Raw genomic sequence first — 21,849 nt, forward strand, 5'->3', positions numbered from 1 at the left:
ATGACTTTGAAAAGATCGAGAAAGAAACAGTCTGACACTGTATTCTGAAAACTAAAAATCAACCCACAGACTTGGGAATGTTTGTGTGGTCGACTGAATAACGTTGGTGGTATCTGTGTGATAATTTCTCTAGAAACAATGACATTGGTCCAAGATTCTGGATCCAGGAGTGGAACTCCGGCGAGAAACGGATATCCTCCTTTCTTATCTCCTAAATACGTTTTAAATATTAATATTACAAAGTTTCAAATTTATTTTATTTAATATGGCCCTTATACCTCATTTTACAAAAAAGGCAACCAATATCACACATAGATATAAACTGTGTAAAAAATGTATTTATTAATAAAAATGACACCCATGAAAACCTGATTATCTTAATTATCTGACACTCTGCTCATGGTAAATAGAAAACAAATCACTTTATGGCCGTCTGAGTACAAACAAAATGTCACATTTTGTTGACACAGTAAACACACATCAAAGTAAAAGCAAATTGTATCCTTCAGAAATACACATTTGTTCACACTGAATTGTCTTGATGCTTCTCTGAACAGACACACACTGTGTGTGTGTGTGTGTGTGTGTGTGTCTGCAGGAGGACTGACACATACATGTTATAGGAAAAACTGTTTCTTACTCTACATTATTATTTGCCCATATGATCTTGGACTGGAACAAATAAACAAATCAGTAACTTCAAAGAAAAAGAAAGCTCACATGAGGCTGTAACCAAGGATACATTTAGATCGATGGACAGTTCACCAATATAACGGCAGGATCTCACTCTCAGGAAGACGCCAACAACACTATTGCACATTGCTATCGATTGGAAACTATCAATTTGCGAGTCCTCTAGATTTGCTTTGAGTTGTGGCTTACAACTGACCTTTAAACCTCAAAAAGGTTAATTTCACCTTTTGTAGAAAGTCCAAATACATAAAAAAGGGAACTCAAACCAGTTTCAATATGTTGGACAGCAACAACATAACCTTTGGTATTTGGTCTATGAAGGCTGCGTCTTTCAAAAAGGATTTTCTCACTGGTCTGTGGTTAAATATGACATTAAAGGCACTAAATGAAAAGAAATGACCAACTTCCTCTTTCTCTTCTGGCTACCCTTCATGAGCTACAGCAATGAAATTCAATTATTCTTCCCTGATTGACAAAATGAGCCTCTACTGTTTAATTTGAATTGTGGTATTCATGTAGACAAAATGAAAAGTGATGGCGAACAATCTGAATGGGTAACCAGGTGAACATCTTGTTTTCCTTCCCAGCCCGTCGTGTAGTGCAGCGCGACGTTTCCTTTATGTGCAGACTCTCCGCTTATCATCAAACAGTTTCCGGACAGTGTAGACCTGAGGAGGGACAAGGAGACACACAGACAGCATGGCGTTGAGTGTTCGGTGGTCCGACTGCTTGTAAACCTTTTAAAAATGTATCCCCAGTGCATTTATTTACCTGAGTAAAGGCCACACACAGCATCACCATCATGCTGGCACAGGACCAGAAGGAGACCCTCCAGAGGTTATCTTCTAGCAGGTTTCGGTCGCGCGCCTCGAAGGCCTTCAGCACCGTCTGCATCTGACGGCTGCGCTCCAATCGTCTGTGCAGAGAGTCCATGGACTCCTGAGGAAAGAGGTGAGATACAAGTAAGAAAACAAGATCACAGATGTACAAGATGGTATCAGAAGTAAAGAAGATGTTTCAATAGTTTAAGGCCCAAAGTCCATAGTAGAGGACACTCCCCTCTGTGACAGAAAACCCTGCTGCTGAGGTCCTGTCCACACCAAAGATGATTTTGTGAAACACATTTTTTTCCTCTGCATTTGGGAACTGCATATTTCCCAAAACTCCGGTTTTGTACATGTAAAATGAAGCGTTTGGAAAAATTACAATAACAAAGCTTACGTCACGCATGCCCTCTGCTGTTGTGTGTATTGAGCATGCGCAAGAAACAAAAACAAGAAGCTCTCTCAATAGGCTCACTGAGCGTGCTCATGTTCCTCTCGTGTTTGTGACGGATAGTTGATGTGGACTCTATAGCCACCTCCCGGTCCGGCACGTTCTGTCTGTATCCTGTCGATACTTCCAGGTCATCGTGATGTCACCTGAAATCCCACTCTCATACATTTTCATAATACACGGCTAGAGTAAAGTGAAAGCGGAGCCGGACATTTCCTACACTATATGGAAGAGCTTGACCAATCTCAGAGTGGCCAGCTGGCCAATCAGAGCTGACTAGGCTTTATCGCGAAGGGGCCTTTAAAAAGACAGGAGGTAGAACCAAGTGTTTCAGACAGAAACTGAAAAGAGGAGCTGCATTAATGGACACACTTTGAGGAGAGTGATATGTTTTCTAAACATAACAGCATGTACACCTCTTTAAGGGCAAATATAAAGAATCAGTTGTTAGAGCACGATAGTGGTTCATTCCTCCATTGCTGTACTTTTGTTTAACTTGTTTGACGTGCAGAGCAGCAAATATTCCTAGCTGGTGTTAAAGGTTATTAGTCGACATGTATTAGCTAAAGATTTAGGGTTTTGTTATTTAACATTGTCCATGCTGTCAGCGAATTCGTAAGAACAGACCAAAACCAACAGCGCGTGGGCTGGTCGGTCAATACTTTCCCCGCTTCCCCTGAAGACAAAAGAGTTGTGTCAGAAACTGCAGTATATGGTTTTCTATTTTTACAACAAGCCGTCAGTTTCAACAGAGAAAATATGATACAAATTTAGCCACATATACAATATTTGTTGTTTGAGGATCAATTAATTGTTGGTGTTGGTATTTTCATGGGATTTGTTGACAGCAATAGAAAAAGAAAACAAGTCTTTGAGGAGACTCATGATCCAGGTCACCTGATATTTAATGAACAAAGACAAAAAATATTATTTTGATTTAATTCAAAGCTGGAATTAATATGTTCTGGTTCTAAGACAAATGCTACAAACGCAAGAGCATTTATAATCTTGAATAAAAGTATCTTTATACCATTTATGTTGCTAAAAAGTTGCTAAAAACCTAACCAACAACTCTGTTACAGTTCTCCTCTTTTCTTGCCTAGTTGTTGTTTTGATAATTTCAAAGCACATATTTCCCAACAACAGGGCTTTGTTAACAGGTCAGCTGACTAAGTGTAGGAGATTTCCTTTTTTTTGAAGTAACGTCTAAACCACAAATATGCATCTCACCCGGATGTCATCGAGCTTGTACTCCAGCAGGCTTCCGTCAGGCTCCTCTAGGCCCGGCCACTCATCATCTCCACCCACATCTCCTCCCTGACCCTCGATGATGATCTCGAAGAACACCATCTTCTCTGAGAAGTGGCTGAAGCTGTTGTCAAAGCAGATCTGATAGTCCCCCGCCTCCGTGGACTCCACCCTGCGAATAAGAGAGAACAAAAAAATCAAACAGGCAGCTCCGACAGAGCTGAGATATAAATTATGATCCAGAGTGAGACGGCACTCACACGTGGACTCCGTCAGAGCGTCGGGATTCCATGATGAGCAGGACGCCCTCTGGAGAATGGATGGTGAAGTCAACATCCATACCAGCACCTGCTATCACCTGGATGTGAACACAAATACATACACATACTGAGCATTAGGCTCAAAGTTTGATCAGAAGTTTCTCCCCTGTTTAAAAATGTTACTTTATTAAATAATCAGAGATGAGATATGAATAAGAACTACGTTTAGAGAGACAGTGAATTCATCAGTGATCGTTTTAGGCACACTGCAGCCATATGCCATGTGCCTTAACCACAAGGCCAAAGACTTTGAAGAGGAGTTTAAAAACAGGTTGCAGTGGAGAGTGTGATGTTGTCTTTAAGACTCTCCTACTAAACAAACACACTATCTTTACATTATGAGGCGTGTTCCTGTGTAAATAAACCCAATCCCTTTTTTCACACTTTATAGATTTAACAGATACAACTGGATAAAACCGACAATTCTGCCCATCTATCTACACTTAGTAACCAACCAGATACATTCATGATAACATGTTTCTAGCCTATTTTTAAATCTAAAAATCTGTTAAAAATCTAAAGCTGATATCTCCCATATACAAAAGTTAAAATCTAAAATTCACACTATATGTCAGGGCAAAAAACTAAGTCATGAAGTCCAAGACGTCTCTGCTGACTGCCGTGATAAAAGTTTGGTGAGGCAGGAACACTGTGAACTTAACAAATTGTGAAATGGAAGAGGTTTAGAGCCAGCAGGACTCTGACTGTCTGGTCAAACTGGCCGAGAGGAGCCTTGGCCAGAGAGGTGAGCAAAACCACGACGGTGGGTTTATTTAAGCTTCAGCAGATCTCAGCAGCGGAAGAACAACCCTGATCCAAGGGCGACCATCTCAGCAGTGTCCCTCTAAAATAGCGAGACAGAGGCCTAGACTCAGACATCCAAACACTTTGACTGTGTCCAGATCACGTCTCCTAGTATAGTCTACTATATAGTAAGTTCACCATTTTATTGTGCTGTCTAAAGAGAGAACTGTTAGAGGATTCATTGTATCCCACAATGCATTGTGAAAAGCTGTGTAGAACCTTAGTACATTATCATGCATTGTGCTTGTGCTGGATGAAACAAAAATGGAGGACCTACCTAATGGAGGAGATTATTTTTCTTATTTACATTTGTCATTATGGCTTTTTTAATGTAGTGTTACATGCACTCAGAGCTCCAGTGGCTATGGGACACTTCTCACAGACATGAGGGTGGGAGCCTGTATGTAAACATGTTGTTTATATAGAGGCTGTTGTCTTCAACATGCTGATATTTATCTAGTCAACACTTCTCAACACGTCTAGTGAGTGACAGAATTCAAGAGCACAAATGTTTTCCCAGCTGTTGCACCAGGACAAAGATCAGGACTAGGGCAAGGAACAGAACCAGGAATAGACCCAAGACCAGGAGTAGAACCAGGAATAGAACCAGAACTAGAACCAGAACTAGTACCAGGAATAGAACCAGGACTAAAACCAGGGAATAGAACCAGGACTGGGGTCTCACTTCAGTTCTTTAGCTTGCTGGATGACTGCAGACAACCAGGATGTGAAGGTTTCAGACCAAGCCTGCAGTTTATTTACACAGTGACTCACTGAAAGTTACTCTGAGCAGTGTGACATGTATTGTTACATCCAGTGAAATATTTTCACCCTCATCCTTCTCAAGTGAACCACGTGTGTTATATTATTGTGTTCGTGCACAAGATGTGCTGGAATGACAAAGTTTGACATGACACATTTGTCAATCTTTCTGGAAGATATTGTGTTATATATATGCTCATCATTACTACGGCTTACTCCCACCGTGGGAAGTTATTTGAGGGAATCAGTTGTTAAGCAGATTAACCCAGAATATACATGTAGCGTGTCAGCTAGCTGGAGGGCTGCGGCTAGCACACACACACGCGCGCGCATACCGACGTACACACGCACACCCTACATGGACGCGCACACACGCAGGCAGACAGACACGCGCACACACACACACAGTAGTTACCTGATATTCGACCTCCATCGTGCCGTTCTTCGCCGCTGTCTGGAAGAAGCACTCGGATCTCCCGGCGGGCACCAGGAACGTGAACTCGCTGTCCTGGTTGTTACCGAAACATCGCACAGACCCGACACACCAGCCAAAAACAACCGCGAAAAGCAGCAGCCGCCCCCCGCAGCCTGCGTCTCTCCTCCGGAGCAGCTCCATGGTGAAGGTGGCCACGAAAACGACGCTATCTAAGCTCGGCCATCTCCTCGGCATCCCTCTTCCGCAGCACAACTTTGACACGCCGTGATTGGACGGAGAACCCCGAACAAGCGCAGTGCCGCCGACCAATCAGAGGAGGAAGAGTAGCAATCCTCCTCCAATCACCGTGGAGCTGAGGTTTTCACCCACAGCCACGATGAGCGTTACTATATAGCTACTGTGCGACCTGTAGTCTGTACTGTCTGTGGTGAATGATAGATTGAACACATGAAGGTAAAACTCAGTGATGATGATAATAATAGTAATATGTATTATTATAATAATACAAATAATATTAATAATATAACGCTGAACAAGATTCAAGATTTTTTATTGTCAAATGCACAACAATAACATTAAGCAGTCGCTGGCAGTGAAATGCTTGAGTCTCAGGCTCTCTTCTGACAATGCTCAAGTAATTACAACCTATACAATAAAATAAGAAATAGTGTAAAATAGAATAAAATGGAATATCAAAATTTAAAAAAGAAAATAATGTATATATATCTAAATACAGTATATCTAAACAACAAATGTGCAATTATGCAGATATGTCACGGAGAGGAGTTTAAAAGTCTTATGACCTGGGGGATGAAACTGTCTCTGAGCCTGGTGGTGCGGGCCCGGATGCTGCGGTACCATCGGCCAGATGGCAGCAGGCAAAAATGTTTATGGCTGTGGTGAAAGGGTAATAATCCAGCTGCTCTTCTTCCTGGTGTGGAGGTCCTCTATGGATGGTAGCGCTGTCCTGGTGATGTGCTGGGCAGACTTCACCAACCTCTGTAAAGCCTTACGGTTCAGGGCGGTGCAGCTGCCATACCAGGCGGTGATGCAGCCAGTCAGGATGCTCTCTATGGTGCATCTGTAGAAGTTGCAGAGAATCCTGGAGTCCATGTGGAGCTTCCGCAGCCTGCGGAGGAAGAAGAGCCGCTGTCTGGCCGTCTTCCTGAAGGAGTATGTGTGATGGGTCCAGGTCAGGTCATCAGTGATGTGGACCCCGAGGAACTTGAAGCTGCTGACTCGCTCCACCGTGGCCCTGTTGATGGGGGGCGTGTTCTTCTCCTCGTCTCTTCCTGTAGTCCACGATCAGCTCCTTCGTTTTGATGACGTTGAGATGGAGGTTGTTGTCCTGGCACCAAGATGTCAGGGCTCTGACCTCCTCTCTGTGGGCCTTCTCATCAACGCCGGTGATCAGGCCTATGACAGTGGTGTCATCAGCAAACTTAATGATGGTGTTGGAGCTGTGGGTGGCCACGTAGTCATGAGTGAACAGGGAGTACAGGAGAGGACTGAGTCAGGGTGGAGGATGTGGTGCTGCCGATCCGCACCGCCTGTGGTCTGCCCGTCAGGAAGTTCAGTATCCACTCACGGAGGGCGATGTTGAGCCCAAGGTCTCTGAGCTTGGTGACGAGCTTCAGGGGCACGATCGTGTTGAATGCTGAACTGTAGTTGATGAACAGCATTCTCACATATGTGTCTCTCTGGTCCAGGTGGGAGAGGGCAGTGTGGAGGGTGAGGGAGATGGCATCTGCAGTCGACCTATTTGACCTGTAACAGCATTATGTATGTGTTGTCCCTCCACAATATGGCATTTTTAATAATTCCCCCAGGTACCAGTAAATAAACTCTGTACTCTGAAGGAGTACAGCTGATTTAGTTTCAATAGCTCATTAAAACAAAACAAAAAAATGTAAAATGCTTGAAATTACCGTGTGCTAGCCTCTTGCATTCAGCTCTCTTAAGCTGCTTTCAGCACTGATTTCCGGAGGATATCCAAACCTCTTGAAGTGCAGTATGTGAAAACAAAAAAGCAAGTAAAAAAGTAGGGTTAAAATTCCCCCAAGTTTAATGCAGAACAAATTAAGAATAATATTTTCTGTAGTTCATATACTAATTATACATACATATTACATTTGACACAGCTTTTAAATCTCAAGGAATATAAATCGAACTTGCAAGATGAATATATCTGTGATGATTCTCATGGTATCATGGCCATCTTCAGCAGGTGCACACGTGTAAACAGGAAACTGGACGTTATTGTTTCCAGAAATACATCAACCTCAACCATAGCAGGTATGGTATGTATCATAACCCAATAATAACGTGCACATAACATACAACATTTTCAATTCATATTTAGAATGAAATAGTACGAGGGTTCAAAACAAAATGTAAAAATAAATATAATAAAAATAAAAATAAAATACTAAATAGATTGTATAAAAGTTGTAAGCATAATATTTAGGAAACACTATTTTGCCATTGGCAACTGGATGCTCACACGTAAAGCTCCTGAAGATGCAACATCAATGTTAACCTACAGCACATAAGAAGATGACATATTTGATAAAGCAAGAAAAACGTAAGTATTTCTATGAGGAAAAAACAAGATGAAGAAACTCAGAAAGAAATAGCTATAATTATGTCTCTTTCTGCACTTTTGCTCTCGAGACGTGCATTAAGTGGAACATCACAGTCGTATTTCGCAAGTTTTCTGTAGTTCCTTAAATTGTGCTGATAAATCAGTTGTAATAAAAAAGGAAGATGGCAAGATTTCTTGATGTGTTGCAACTCATGCAGAAAACATTGATAGTTAGTAGGGGAGGAAGTGTTACACTTGAGCTCCGTTTTTCCTTCACTGCGTCCAGTACTCTGCAGCTGTAATTAGACCACAGAGTTCCTAAAATATAAAGAATATCAAAAAGTTGCTCAAAGCATCACCAGAGAGGTTTATATTGGCAAATATTTGACATGACAGTGTGGCCTTGTGAGCTGTGCTCACTTGATTCAGCAATAAAGCCCAGATGAAACTCACAGTGAGCGATAGGACAATTATGTTTTAGCAGCCACAAAGGATATGATGTGAATTAGCTTAACCCCAAACTCAGCCTGCTAAAACACCTCTACTGTCACAAAGATTGAGGTTAAAGTCACCTTGAAAAATCAATACAAATAGTGACACGCACACTACTCAGCTACACAAAGCGATGTTTTTACAGAAACAGACAAAGAAGAGGCTAAACTGAGAAAACAAACCAAAAGCGTTGAACAGAATATGAAACACAATGAGTGAGAAGTTGAAGAGAGAAAAGGAAGTGTGAGCTGAGGGATGAAAACTACGTTCAGTAGTTTTGGGGAGTGTCCAACACACACTCAAATGCACATTACTCTCTCTCTCTCAGCCTGTTCCCCATGCTATCTTCATTTCCTGCTTATATGAGCACACATACAAAAGCAGCACTACTGATAGCTGACAGTGGGAGAGTGGACACAAGAGGTGAGGGAGGGCTGGGATCTTTGTTGGGTGCAGGCAGAGGTCAGTTTTTAAAGGTGAGGAATCAAGACATCTAAATCACAGAGTGATATTGCAGAAAATGTTGTAGATTTTATTATATTTATTGTGTCATATGTGTTATTTATTGTGACTCATTTTACTTATATATCGTAGAGGAGCTTCCAGGGAGTGTGTGTAACCACTCTGCTGCTGCTGGATGAGTAATGCTTGTAATGCAGGTTGCATTAAAAGCACCATACTGGGGCTCTGTCTCTATGTCTTGTGTCCCTCAGGCAATTGTTTTTCATTTTTTCTCTTGTCTCTTCATTGCAAAACTTTATTGCGGTTTTTCAGTTTTTCAGTTTCTCCGTTTTTCAGTTTTTCTGTTCCCATTCTCCTCTGGTCCTTTGCTCTACCTTTTACGCCTAACCTGTCTGTCTTCATCTCTTTCCCCACTACATCAGGCCCTTCGACCTTCAGCTCCAGGGCACTAGGTGGAGGAGTGATCTGGTGCAGGATGGCAGAGGGAGACGTGGGCACCTGCCCCCATGTGTTTGTGGTTGATGCTCACTCAAACTGTGTCTCAGTGTCCGGGAAGAAGAAACCGATGTGGGCAACGGCAGGCCAACAGCTTCTCCTCCTGCTGGTGGGACTGACCATGCTGGGACTTGTCGTGCAGGGTTTTTTCCTCTATACACTGTACAAAAAAACGGAGGTGAGGCTGATGTCTGCATGCAATTGTGTATCTGTTCCTGTCAGTGAAAGAGAGAGAGCGCTTGGAAATTCCTTTACTCTAAAATTTCCCTATTTCACTCTACGTCAGTCATGACGTGGACAGCTCAAATTTGTGCATGGGTAATCATTTGCTCTTCAAGGGTTACAGGATGATAAAATGTGTCTGTTCCTAGTTCCACTTCCCTTTCCTATCTCTCTCAAGTGTAAAGCCTCAATATAACATCACTTTTCTCAGACGGTCTAATAATGCTGTTTACACACGCTTGAATACGCTTCAGGATAGTTCATCTTTCATAATCATTCATAAGTAAAAGGAGAAAGGACACCAAAGTAATAGCCAAAGAAGACTCATCACTTTACAGTGCTTCTCAGTAGGAGAAAATGTTGGCATTTAACATGTAATAATTATTATGTTGTGTTTTGCAACAATAATTTAATCTGCTGCCTTTAGTAAAGTACAGTTTGCCAATACCACAAAAGATTTGCTTGTGTCTATATCTATAGATAAAGATATTTCCACAGCTCTACACGTACATTTCTATAGAGCTCTAAGCGGCAAGACACTTCCTGTTCTTACACGCTGTTGAACTTTTGACATCTTATTTGCAAACAGGTACAGATTTTGAATCGTGTTCATCTCCTGCTCTCCCTTTTGGTTTTCTTCCTCTTGCTGCCGGTCCTTTCCCAGGACGGGTCTCGCCCCTACTACCTGAATCTGTCCAACCCTCAAACATCAGGCCAGCAGGTAAATATCATTGTCAACATGTGTCCCAGGCCTCCCCCAAGGCAGTTCCAGGGCCGGTTCGGAGCCAGTGCTGGATTTCAAACCACCCTTTTTTTTTTATTTGGCAGCCCAAAATCTGGCTTTCAGTCACAAAAAATAGTTTGAAGCTGGCATCAACACTTAGTTGGTTTGGAGGAACGAAACGCTTAGTTCAGCGGCTGGGGTCGGTATTATTGTGACCCACTACTAAGTAATAGAAACGACTAAAAAGTTTGGACCACCATAAAAAAAAAAAAAAAAGCCCTTTGTGTCGTCTGTAGTCTTAAAACTAATGCTAAAAGCAATTATGTTGAGCAGTGCAAATGCTTCGGACCCGTCGTGTTTGGATCAAATTTGCAAACACAGGAGCAACACTCGATAAGAGAAGCTGTCGTCCACCATTGTAGATGCTCGAAGTCAGTGGTAGCATTGCTGGGAAATCAGAGACGTATAGATTGACATATGCACTGATATTGACATGGCTACATGGCGACATCAACCGTTGGAAAAGCAAAGTGGTTCTTAAAAGGTTTGCAAGTTGACCAAACTCTGAACCAGCTCTGGGACCAGGTTCACCTAGGCTGAAAGCTGGTTACAGTGGCCTTGTACACACCTGGTGCTAACTTCCATTCTGAGGGATCACAAGTGGCCAGCGTTTAGCACAGGTGTTCACACCTGGATTTAGAATGTGTCCTGAATGCGTCTCCTGTGTGAAGCGTGGATCTCACTTCCCTGCTCTACATGCAAATTTACACGTAATGTTATTTGTGTGCGTAAAGTCCTAATTATTTTAATTTGACCCAGTCTGAGTTAACGAAGTTGACAGATGAAGATGTTTGCGTGTGTCAGTGTGTCAACATGATAGGGAGAGGAGTCAGGAGGTGCTGCATGAATCTCGTGCAGCTGCAGTGAAGAAACATTTCACCAATTTAAGAAAAGTATCAGTCATGTTGTCGTGGTCAGTGTGGAAACTTTAATGATGGTCACAGACAAATCAGTGCATGGGCACAGATAAGAGTAGAATTAGGATCGGTTCAAATTGGGTCATCAGCCGAGTAGGCGGTCCTTCATATGCGGCCCACCCGCCCACATCCGAATGTGTGTCTGGTGTGACTTTTCACCCCTTTTCTTTCGTTTCAGGGTGGCAACATGATGGGTCAAATGGGATCTAAAGGTAATGAATGATCCTAATTTATGGTGCTTATGCTGTACATAGTGGGAAGAACAGTCACAGTTATATGATAAATTAATTAATGTTCTGACCTACTGTCAGCATGAATTTGAATGCATAAAAAGAAGCTTTAGCGAAAGAATGTCCAGTCTCTAACATGCTAAACCAAACGTAAACATTCAGATACAGTTGTTTTACTTTGATTGATCCATTGGTTGATTGATTGACTGATCTGAACCTGTTTTCTTGAACAGAGCCCAATGAGCTTCACATACAGCGACCTCACCCGGAGAGGCCCTTTGCTCACCTGATGGGTCAGTGCCCTCCCCTCATTTCAATAATAAATAATGTCAATGACCAAAATTGTTGAATTTAATTCATATTTTTTATTTTCTCTGTTAAAAAAACTCTCTTATGTCGTGTTTCTCTAAGGCTCCAACACTCCTGCAGGGGAGAAAGATGTGGTGCAGTGGATACATGAAGGTGGTGACGCCATCACCCACCAAATGGGCTACGACAAAGGTCGACTGTTGGTGGAAAGGGAAGGTTACTACTACCTGTACTCCAAAGTGCAATTGAATGCTGTGTTGGAGTGTTCACTTATCGTGCACAAGGTCGTAAAAGAAACCAGTGGCTACGGCCTACCAATGGACCTGATGAGATCAAAGAGGTTAGTCCTTGTGCTGCACTTCACTTCTTCACTCTGTCGCTGCACCTGTGCTTACTCGGGTGCATCCTGTTTGTATCTTCACATCTGAGTATTTGAAGGCATGCCGTCTTTATCGTTTTGAGGTGAGTTTCCGTTGAGACATCTCTTCTTGTTTTTTTTCCACTAGCTTTCGCTGCCGGACACCAAAACCTGTGAGTGTGAAGGCTTCGGAAGCGGAAGATCTGTGGAACAGCTTCCTGGCTGGGATCTTCCATCTGCAGAGAGGAGATAAAGTTTTTGTCACGTTGGATAATATACAGAAGATTCGTCCGGGACCTGCCGACAACTTCATGGGGGCCTTCATGATACTTCCATACGACCATTAAAATTACGTCCGTCAATTTTCGTGACGAGATTATATGTTTGAGTTCATTTACACAGCATATTGTATTAAATGTCATGCATCGAATATAAACAATTTGTAAATAATCTAATATACACTGTACCTGATGAATATATTTGAATGAAAAAGCAACACACAGTTGTCATATCATAAAAAGAGTATCTGATATTCAGGTTATATTCTACTGGATAGTATGTTACATATTTTTCATGTTAATAAATAACGGTTTCTTATCAAACGTAAATGTGAGTGGACATCACTTCCTATTAAGATAATATGTCACACAGATAAGTTGATCAAAAATGTTATAACTAGACTCTGCACACACGAAAGACTGTTTGGAACCAGCTTCGATACCTCATTGTAACCCGTGACACAATTACAGTGGAGGAGGATGTGGTCGAGCAAGGATGAACTGATCGTGAGAATGAAGAAGTTCAAGTTTCACGATTTGATTGTCATATGCACAACAATTCCATTAAGCAGTCGCTTGCAGTGACATGCTTGGGTCACAGGCTCTCTTATAGCAATGCTCAGAATACTACAAGCAGACAAAAAAAATATTGAGTAATATAACAATTTCAAATAGAAATAGAATTATATCTCTTAAATATATCTATACACCTAAAGAAAAAAAAAGATAAAACAATAGTGCAAATGTGTGCAATAGTGCAAAATGCAATAGTGCAAATATGCTTAGGTACAGAGTTAGTGGAATTATGACTGATTGGACGAGTTTGAAAGTCTTATGGCCTGGGGGATGAAACTGTCTCTGAGCCTGATGTAGCAGGCCCAACAGTTTATGGCTGGGGTGATAGAGATCTTAAATGATCCGGTTGGGCTTCTTCCTGCAATCGCTGGGTTAGAGGTCCTCCATGGATGGCAGCTCCATCCTGGTGACATCACCACCCTCTGTTAAGCCGGTTCAGGGCGGTGCAGCTGCCATTCCAGGCAGTGATGCAGCCAGTCAGGATGCTCTCTATGGTGCCCCTGTAGGACATAGGGGATTCTGGCATCCATGTTGAGCCTCCACAGCCTACTGAGGAAGAAAAGCTGCTGTCTGGCTGTCTTCCTGATGGAGTCTGTGTGATGGGTCCGGGTCAGGTCATCACTGATGTGGAACCTGAGGAACATGAAGCTGCTGACTCGCTCAACCGTGGTCCCGTTGAAGTAGAGGGGGGCGTGTTCCACTCCTTGTCTCTTCCTGTAGTCCACAATCAGCTCCTTCGTTTTGCTGACGTTGAAATGGAGGTTGTTGTCCTGACCCCAAGATGTCCGGGCTCTGACCTCCTCTCCGTGGGCCTTCTCATCGTCGCCGGTGATCAGGCCTATGACAGTGGTTTCATCAGACAAACTCAATGATGGTGTTGGAGCTGTGGGTGGCCACGTAGTCATGCGTGTACAAGAGTCAAGGTGGAGGATCTGGTGCTGCCTAACCCCCGTCAGGAAGTTGTCTCGATCAGTGCATCCTTGCTCGAGGATGCAAGAGCTCTGAGGTGCTGAGGTTGGTTTAGGTGACTCAGCACTTTTTAATGTGTTCAGGGGAAGGTTGCACCGCTTCACTGCAGAAGTGATGGAAAGAAAAGAGACATGTCAGTACAGAGACAATAAGCAACGGTGAGTTTGGCAGCCAATCATGGATTATTGAGGTGAATGCAGAGTGCAACGAATGCCTGCCAATAATTACGTAAAAATTACTGGAAACCGTACAGACAGGTAGGCAGACAGGTTGCACAATACGCATCACTGCTGAGAACATTTAAAAGTGGCCCAATTACAGAGATAAGATACGCAACATACACAAACAACTACATGTTGTGTGTGTGCAGAGGAGGAGGATGTGGTCGAGCAAGGATGCACTGATCGAGAGAATGAAGAAATTGTTGTGATCAGTGCATCCTTGCTCAAGGGTGCAAGAGCTCTGAGGTGCTGCGGTTGGTTTATGTGACTCAGCACTTTTTAATGTGTTCAGGGGAAAGTTATTTAGTTTCACTGCAGATGTGGCTGATAGAAAAAAAAACAGACATGTCAGTACAGAGACAATAACCTAAGGTTAATTTGGCAGCCAATCCGGGATTATTGCGGCGAAAGCAGAATGCAACGATTGTCTGCCAATAATAACGAAAAAACGACAGGAAACTGTGCAGACAGGTAGGCAGACAGGAGGCACGACACGTATCACTGCTGAGAACATTTTGAATAAGTGGAAAAACTGACCACAGATGACATTCAGAATGTGGGTCATTTCCTGCTCAGACAAACAAACAAACATCTTTGCATCTGAGTTACACAACCACACGACACTCCTGCAGCTCTGCACACAAAAGATCACCTCATGTTAAAGATACATACATACTAATAAGTTGAAGGTGCTGTTCTGAGTCTCTGAGTCTTTGACCCAATGAAAGAACTATGGAGGTGTTGAGTCCCTGTGAGGCTTGTCTCAGGCATGTGCACACAAGGACAATGAAACAATCAAAGGCTGCACTAGCAAGTAAACATGGATGTAGTATTTTAAATTTACTGTGGTGTCTTCTTTTGAACAAACAGAAGACACGTTTTTAAGAATGCATGAATGCATTTCTGTTTGCATCTGCACTATTTTCAATGTTAAAATGTTTACATCACATTCTTGTTCTTCTTCCCCACCTTTGCACTGTACACAGGAAGTGTACAGTGGCTATTTAAAGCTAATGTACTGATTGTCTGTGTTCCTAGAAACGCTAGCGAGCAGTGAAAGTGAATAAAAAAAGTTTCCGGTTGAACAGCACATTTTACAGCTCCATAAAGCCGAGGGGAGCTTCAGATTGGTGTGATAACTCTCTGCAGGTTCATCATAAAGTCAGTATGACCTCTGCTGAGGATATTATGTTTCATCCCTTTCCGTTTATGGTTTGATTGTTGTAAGCATGATTACACAAAAGCTACTTGATGGATTTTCACAAAACATGGTGGAATGATGTATGTGTGATGGAATAACTCATAAAATGTTGGTGAGAATCTGGATCAGAGCCTGAACCATGGATTAGTTTTTACTTTCCATTTATTTCAATAATTTCTTTATTCATTTTCGACATTTGTCAGATTGACAATCCACATACACAATAAAGGAAAAGTAGCCACAGCAGGCGGACGTTCATAAGGTCATCAAGGGTTTCCGTGTTCTCAGAAAAACCCCACCCTTATTTTTCAGGGTTACTTATCCGAAATTCTCTGTATGCAGACTCCAGTTAGGGAACTGAGATCAGCCACTCAACTGCTCCTTGACCAACCTAGGACAAGGCTAGTAACCAGGGGTGATCGCACCTTCGTGGAACAACCTACCACTTCACATTATATCTGCCCCGTCTTTAACACACTTTAAATAACTTCTAAAAACACACCTGTTCTCCCAGGCTTTCTCCTCAAGGTGAGTACGTTTGATCGCTGCTGATTAGATTTATAGTATCGTATTATTTATTTTTTATTTTTTATTTGTATTACTTTTTAGGAGAGGCGGTCTAGTTGCAGAAACTTGGACTATGGGCAGAGAAGGTCTCTGGTTCGTCTCTGGTTCGACTCCACGGAGAAACAACAAAAAGACGAACCTGGATTGATCTGTCCAAAAATCCAAGAGTCTCCCTATCCTGTTTAGTGCCCCTGAGCAAGGCACCTTACTCCCCCAACATCTGCTCCCCGAGCGCCATACAGGGTCACTCACTGCTCTGTGTGTCCTGCACCAGATGGGTCAAAAGCAGAGGTTACATTTCCCTACCTGCATGAGTGTGCCTTTGCATGTCTGTGCATGTGTTTGGAACAAATAAAATGCATCTTAATCTTAATCGTAATCTTAGAATAATAATTGTATTTTTATTTGTATTACTTGCACAATGATGTATTACGTTTTACTGTCCTCTTGTTGTACCATTACTCCTGTAAATTACTTTGGTCAACCAAGCTGTTTTAAATAAAATTGACATTGATAATGAAAATTATGGAGGAAGAAGAGCAGAAAAACACACCCATGTGTCTAGAGTGGTGAGGATACTTTTTAATATAATGCGTTTCCTTGGCATTTACCCCTAACCTTGTGTTGAATAAATGAACAAATAAATGTCTAACACCAACACTAAACAAGCTAAACCTAACTATAACTTAAGCTTTAAATCAAGTCTTAACCATCAACAACCCTTTGAAGTTGTGACAGCACACGCACACCTTATTTCATTTGGCTTTACAGCTTGGACAAAAAAAAGAATGGAGACAAGTGCGTCTTCTGCTTTTTTCCTGTGTTGTTCTTTTTCCACAAAACGGCACGTATGGTAAACAAACAGGAAGTGATGTACATCCAGTTCCTGGTAATGGCAGAGTAACAGCAGGGAACTTTCCTTACCTATAAACAATTCATAGATTCCACTTGTCTCAAACACTTTCACAATTGTCATTCTTTTTTTCTTTTCAATTCATAATGAACTCAGTGCTCACCACATCTATATTAATGTCCATGTTTAACATGAATTACAGTAAAAATACATTCAACAATGTGTAGTTAGTGCATAGTGCACACATATATCTATATATATATATATATAGATATATATTAATAATTCTGCTCATGATTTGATTAGGATCAATTGTTTTTTGCAACATTTACTGTAAGTGCAGCCTCATTCATGACTCATAATTTGCCATAGAGATAACAAGCCCTATCTCCACTAGATCGAATTGAGGTCCCTGATGTGGAACGTAATTATAATCACACATTTCTGTAAGCCTCAACCTTTGCCTCCCAGACTTTTATGAATTTATTAAGTGCTTATTATTATTATTGCTTAAAAGCGCAGTGTATTGCACGTCAACATGAATGTAGTGTATACATGAAAATACATTTCCATAATAAAAATGGCAACACTATCATAAATATAAGTCCATAAATACTTCAGTATCATTAAATAAATATATCACATACATTATCACACATATTTACAGACAATTAGATGAGTGTCTAGTCTTTTCCTGTTTGGCTTATTGGGACTGTGACTTCTGCTGAGGTTTCATCTTCCTGCTAAGCTTCATTTACAACTTTAATTTTGAAAATGGCACCAGCTCTTGCCCATTTTCACCTGCTTGGACTTGAAGGAAACACAAACTGGTGTTGATGTTCTGAGATATGACCCAGAGGTCATGAGCATGTTGCACCACAACGTCCATATTAGTCCATGAGTAACATCCCAAATCCCGAGCCCTTCAGCTCCAGCTTCCAGGATTGTAGTCCGCCCTCTGGTACAGTCATCTGAGGGTGAAGACTCTGTCCGTTCACCGGGGTCACTACCCAGCACTTCCTAGTCACTGGCCTGATATCTGTCACATTAGGAAGCTGCACGTCACATGTGAGCGCATCGCCCACGCGCACGCTGAGGTGGGCTGGCTCACAAATGTGGGTGCAGGTGAAGTTCAGTTCAATGTACATCAAGTAGATCCCGACCTGTTTTGGCTTCAGTGACTGCTGCTCTTGGACAAACTGGAAGTTGCTCCCCACAGACACACTAGGACCGTAGTAGACTGGAGCCCATTGCATGGGGCCGTTCTCCAACACACCTGCAGGAGGAGACAAACACATGCATTTTAGATGGTGTGTACAACGTGCAACCGCACATGACTCATGTTGACTTACAGTAAGTATGAACTGATTTGGCAGAGATAAGAATTACAGCCAAGTCTGCAGTAGAGTCCCTTTCACATTAACCATGCTATTGATCAATTATTGATCAACGATCAGAAACCAGATTAGTTCATGGACTCCAAACGGACTTTTTCCACATAAAGTTTGATCTGTTTGCATCATCAAATAAAGAATGCTTACTTGACTTGGCTCGCAGGTATGCAAATTTCTGCATCTGTTGATAGACGAAAAAAGATGAAGTGGGTTAAAATGTGCAGAAGACAAGAGTCAAACTAAAAAAGTCACTGATTCCAAGTTTAGGCAAATAAGCAGGAGTCATTTGCTCACCTTGCTTTCTGGATAAGGAGCTTGTCCTGTACTCTTTACTGCCTCGGTGTTAAAGTTTGGAATCTCCAATCTCCTGGAGCCAGGGTTCATCTGCACTACGACAACTCCAGCAGCCACAGCAGCCACCGCCACGAACAGAATAATGACGGATGCGACGAGGCACACGTTCAGGCAGCTGCTGCGCGGGCGGCCGCTCTTCTGGAGAGACTCGACGTCCATCTCTGAGGTTTGGTGAAGACAGTAAGGTGTCTGAGCTTCGTATTGAGGCGTCAACACAGGTCCAGAGGTTGAAGGTTCAAACACACGCAGCTGCAGGTTGTACAGCTCCAGGTGCCGGGTGGTTCAGGACCTCACATATAAGTCCAGTGGATGTCGATGACTGTTGAGGCTGTGTGCTCCATTGTGCCTTTTTATAAACCTATGCTGAGCGCACGGTTTCATGTGGGGAGGAAATAAGCGGAAGTCATGGGTTTCCCTGTCGTAAGCCCCCCCCATTACTGTCCAATGAGGAGGCGTGAAACCGACTTTCCGCGGCTCTCACTCTAGTATTGCGCAAGTTTGCCTGCGCCTCTTGGCCGGGCGGAAAACGAAAGGAATATAATCATTACGACACAGAGTGTGTCGAGATAATGGTAGATGGGTTTTTTTTTATCACGCAAGTTAATGCAAGTGGCTTTGCGTGTGCGTGCGTGAAGCTCACGGTTGTATATTCTATCATGTGCATATAAAGAAACAGCTCAGAGCATCACACATCTATGTGTTTATACTGTGTGTGTGTGTGTGTGTGTGTGTGTGTGTGTGTGTGTGTGTGTGTGTGCGTGTGTGTGTGGTTGGTCAAGGTGTTCATGATGTGGGGACCTACATTTATTACATTTAAAGTTGAAAACATGTTCTAAGGGTAGGTTAAGGTTAGGGTTAGGGTGAAGTTTAAGGTTAAGGTTAAGGTTAAGGTTAAGGTTAAGGTTAAGGTTAAGGTTAAGGTCAAGGACAATGGTTGAGGTTTAGGTTGAGATTAAGGTTAAGGTTAAGGCTAAGGTTAAGGTTAAGGTTATAGGTTACAAGTAACAATGGCCAATGTTATAGTAAGAGAGAGAGAGAGAGAGAGAGAGAGAGAAACTTTGTGTGTGTGTGTGTCCGTGTGTGTGTTTGTGTATGTGTGTGTGTGTGTGTGTGTATGTGTGTGTGTGTGTGTGTGTTTGTGTGTTTGTGTGTGAAGAGAGCGAGACAGAGAGAGAGCGAGAGAGAGAGAGAGAGGAATGAGTGGGAGAGAGGAAAGCGTAATCGACAGAATTAAAAACAGAAAGAAGTATGAGCGATTTTCCATGTAAACTCATTTGAGATCAAGAATTTTGACTTTTATCATGTTATGATTCAGAGCATGGAAAGCATGTCCTTATTGTTCTGCATGAAGTCAAGCCAATTTATCGTTTGTATTAATACTTTTTGGGCTGAGCGGATTGTGTTTCTGTTTTTACAGTTGGCACGGATGTTGATCATGAACACTGAGCAGCTGTTGCAGATAAATGTATGGTAGTGAGGAGTGGAGCACTCTTTCACAGTCCTGAAAGCTGCAATGAGTTAATAAAGATAGTAGACCTGCATAGACATAAAGAAATATTTTGCAGGGCTTGGGGCCCATTCATCATGTTCGGGCTAGACTGTAATGATGTAATGCCTCAATATGATCAGCTGATCAGTGCTGCACAGTTCGCTCAGAGAGAAATGTTGAGGGAATGTTTGTGGCTCTTACTGAAAGGGAAGTGGATGTAAGACAAAAAGGGACATTTACTGACCGTGGCTCAAAGTCTCATGAGACAGCTAAATTTGTCATGGATGGTGCTGAAATCCAACTGAATCAAAATACAGTCTGTGTAGTAGCAAAACTGTTCGTCTGTGATCTGGATCCGAAGCAAAAGTTCAGTTCTACTCTGACCCAAACTTTATCCTTCTGGTGGTAATCTGTCCAATTGTTTTTGCTTAAACTTGCTTGTAAACACACGAAAAACAACAAACAAGTGGACTGTGGTGAAAAAACATGATATCCTTGGCTGAGGTAATACTAAATAACATTTATTTTACATGTATTCAAGCAACACTACTTAAATCAAACTGGGAGCAGGTGACCCTGATCAAACGCCGTGATTCTGGCCGATAAACAGCACATTCTGCAATAAATCATGTCTCTCACAACTCTCTCTATCATTCCTTTCCCCTCATGCTCGGAGTTTTTTCTGTTGAGGAAGTTTTTTCATCTTCTTTCAGAGTGAACTTTAACTGTTTCAGGTCCGAAAAGTCTTCACGCACACACAATGTTTGGAATATTGCGTAATGTGGGTAAATTAGATTTCCTCCCCCACATTTTGGTTTCCCATAAGATGTAATGTAAACTTATGACACGGTAATTAAAGAAGGTGTCTCAATAATCAGGATGTCATGAGGAATGACAAATGAGAGCAGGCAACGTATGCTGAGAAAAATTGCAGGGAGTGTTTGTGTGTGGGTGATGGATGGGGAAGTCAGCATGAAACAGAGAAACGGAGATGTTTATCATTACAAGTTTGACAGTTTTTACAGTCATGTGCTCCAGCAGGGCAAAAAAAAATCCATTTGTTCCCTTATGAAACTGACCACACACATAACCACAATTAGAGATAAATTCCACAAAATGTTCCATATTGTCTAAGAAAGTGCAATCTTGCAAAGAAACAGCAGCACTTATAACCATCAGAACACTATCTAACCTTATATTGCTGAATCGTGCGTGCTGTAGAGTGAATGTATGTGTGTGTGTGTGTGTGTGTATGTATGTGTGTATGTGTGTGGGATTAAATATATATGTGTTTTGGATTAATGGCATAAGTTCCGATGGTCTAAGAAATCAAAACAGAAAGTCTGTTTAAGAAATCGAAACATCTCTCAAGGCCTCTGCTTTTCCACCTTTTATTACAGAATCTGACGAACGGTATTACTCACCGAGAGGCTGTGTTGTGTAATATGGAACAATAATTTCGTTATTTAATATATGGTGCATCATCCTCCTACCCTTTGAAAATGATGAAAACTCCAAGCGATTAAGCTGAAAAGCTTAATCGCTTTAAAAAGAAT

At 42.0% G+C, this 21,849-nt stretch overlaps 3 protein-coding genes across 4 annotated transcripts; 1 reads left to right on the forward strand and 2 right to left on the reverse strand.

The window, feature by feature from the left end:
• Window positions 1–318: 318 nt before the first annotated feature.
• tmed1b (transmembrane p24 trafficking protein 1b) lies at window positions 319–5,811 on the reverse strand. Its single transcript, XM_062388828.1, has 5 exons — window positions 5,518–5,811; window positions 3,477–3,574; window positions 3,199–3,388; window positions 1,465–1,632; window positions 319–1,361 (listed from the first exon to the last, which is right to left on the reverse strand). The coding sequence occupies exons 1-5, from the start codon at window positions 5,770–5,772 to the stop codon at window positions 1,311–1,313; spliced, it is 762 nt and encodes a 253-aa protein (XP_062244812.1). The 5' UTR covers window positions 5,773–5,811; the 3' UTR covers window positions 319–1,310.
• A 3,139-nt stretch (window positions 5,812–8,950) lies between these two features.
• On the forward strand, window positions 8,951–12,956 carry LOC133954288 (tumor necrosis factor ligand superfamily member 14-like). Its single transcript, XM_062388644.1, has 7 exons — window positions 8,951–9,090; window positions 9,499–9,749; window positions 10,458–10,514; window positions 11,673–11,706; window positions 11,958–12,017; window positions 12,136–12,373; window positions 12,540–12,956. Exons 2-7 carry the CDS (start codon window positions 9,552–9,554, stop codon window positions 12,736–12,738), a joined length of 786 nt encoding a protein of 261 aa, XP_062244628.1. The 5' UTR covers window positions 8,951–9,090; window positions 9,499–9,551; the 3' UTR covers window positions 12,739–12,956.
• Window positions 12,957–14,180: 1,224 nt separating this feature from the next.
• Window positions 14,181–19,177, reverse strand: LOC133954289 (uncharacterized). 2 transcript variants are annotated; one of them, XM_062388647.1, is made up of 4 exons: window positions 18,745–19,177; window positions 18,598–18,631; window positions 18,220–18,332; window positions 14,181–14,317 (listed from the first exon to the last, which is right to left on the reverse strand). In XM_062388647.1, exons 1-4 carry the CDS (start codon window positions 18,961–18,963, stop codon window positions 14,315–14,317), a joined length of 369 nt encoding a protein of 122 aa, XP_062244631.1. In that variant the 5' UTR covers window positions 18,964–19,177; the 3' UTR covers window positions 14,181–14,314. The 2 variants fall into 2 exon arrangements, with proteins under 2 accessions (XP_062244631.1, XP_062244629.1); XM_062388645.1 differs by lacking the exon at window positions 14,181–14,317 and having other exon boundaries at window positions 16,580–18,332.
• Between the last annotated feature and the right edge of the window lie 2,672 nt (window positions 19,178–21,849).

The sequence above is a fragment of the Platichthys flesus genome, chromosome 5 (assembly GCF_949316205.1).
Source record: "Platichthys flesus chromosome 5, fPlaFle2.1, whole genome shotgun sequence".
Taxonomy (NCBI): Eukaryota; Metazoa; Chordata; class Actinopteri; order Pleuronectiformes; family Pleuronectidae; genus Platichthys; species Platichthys flesus.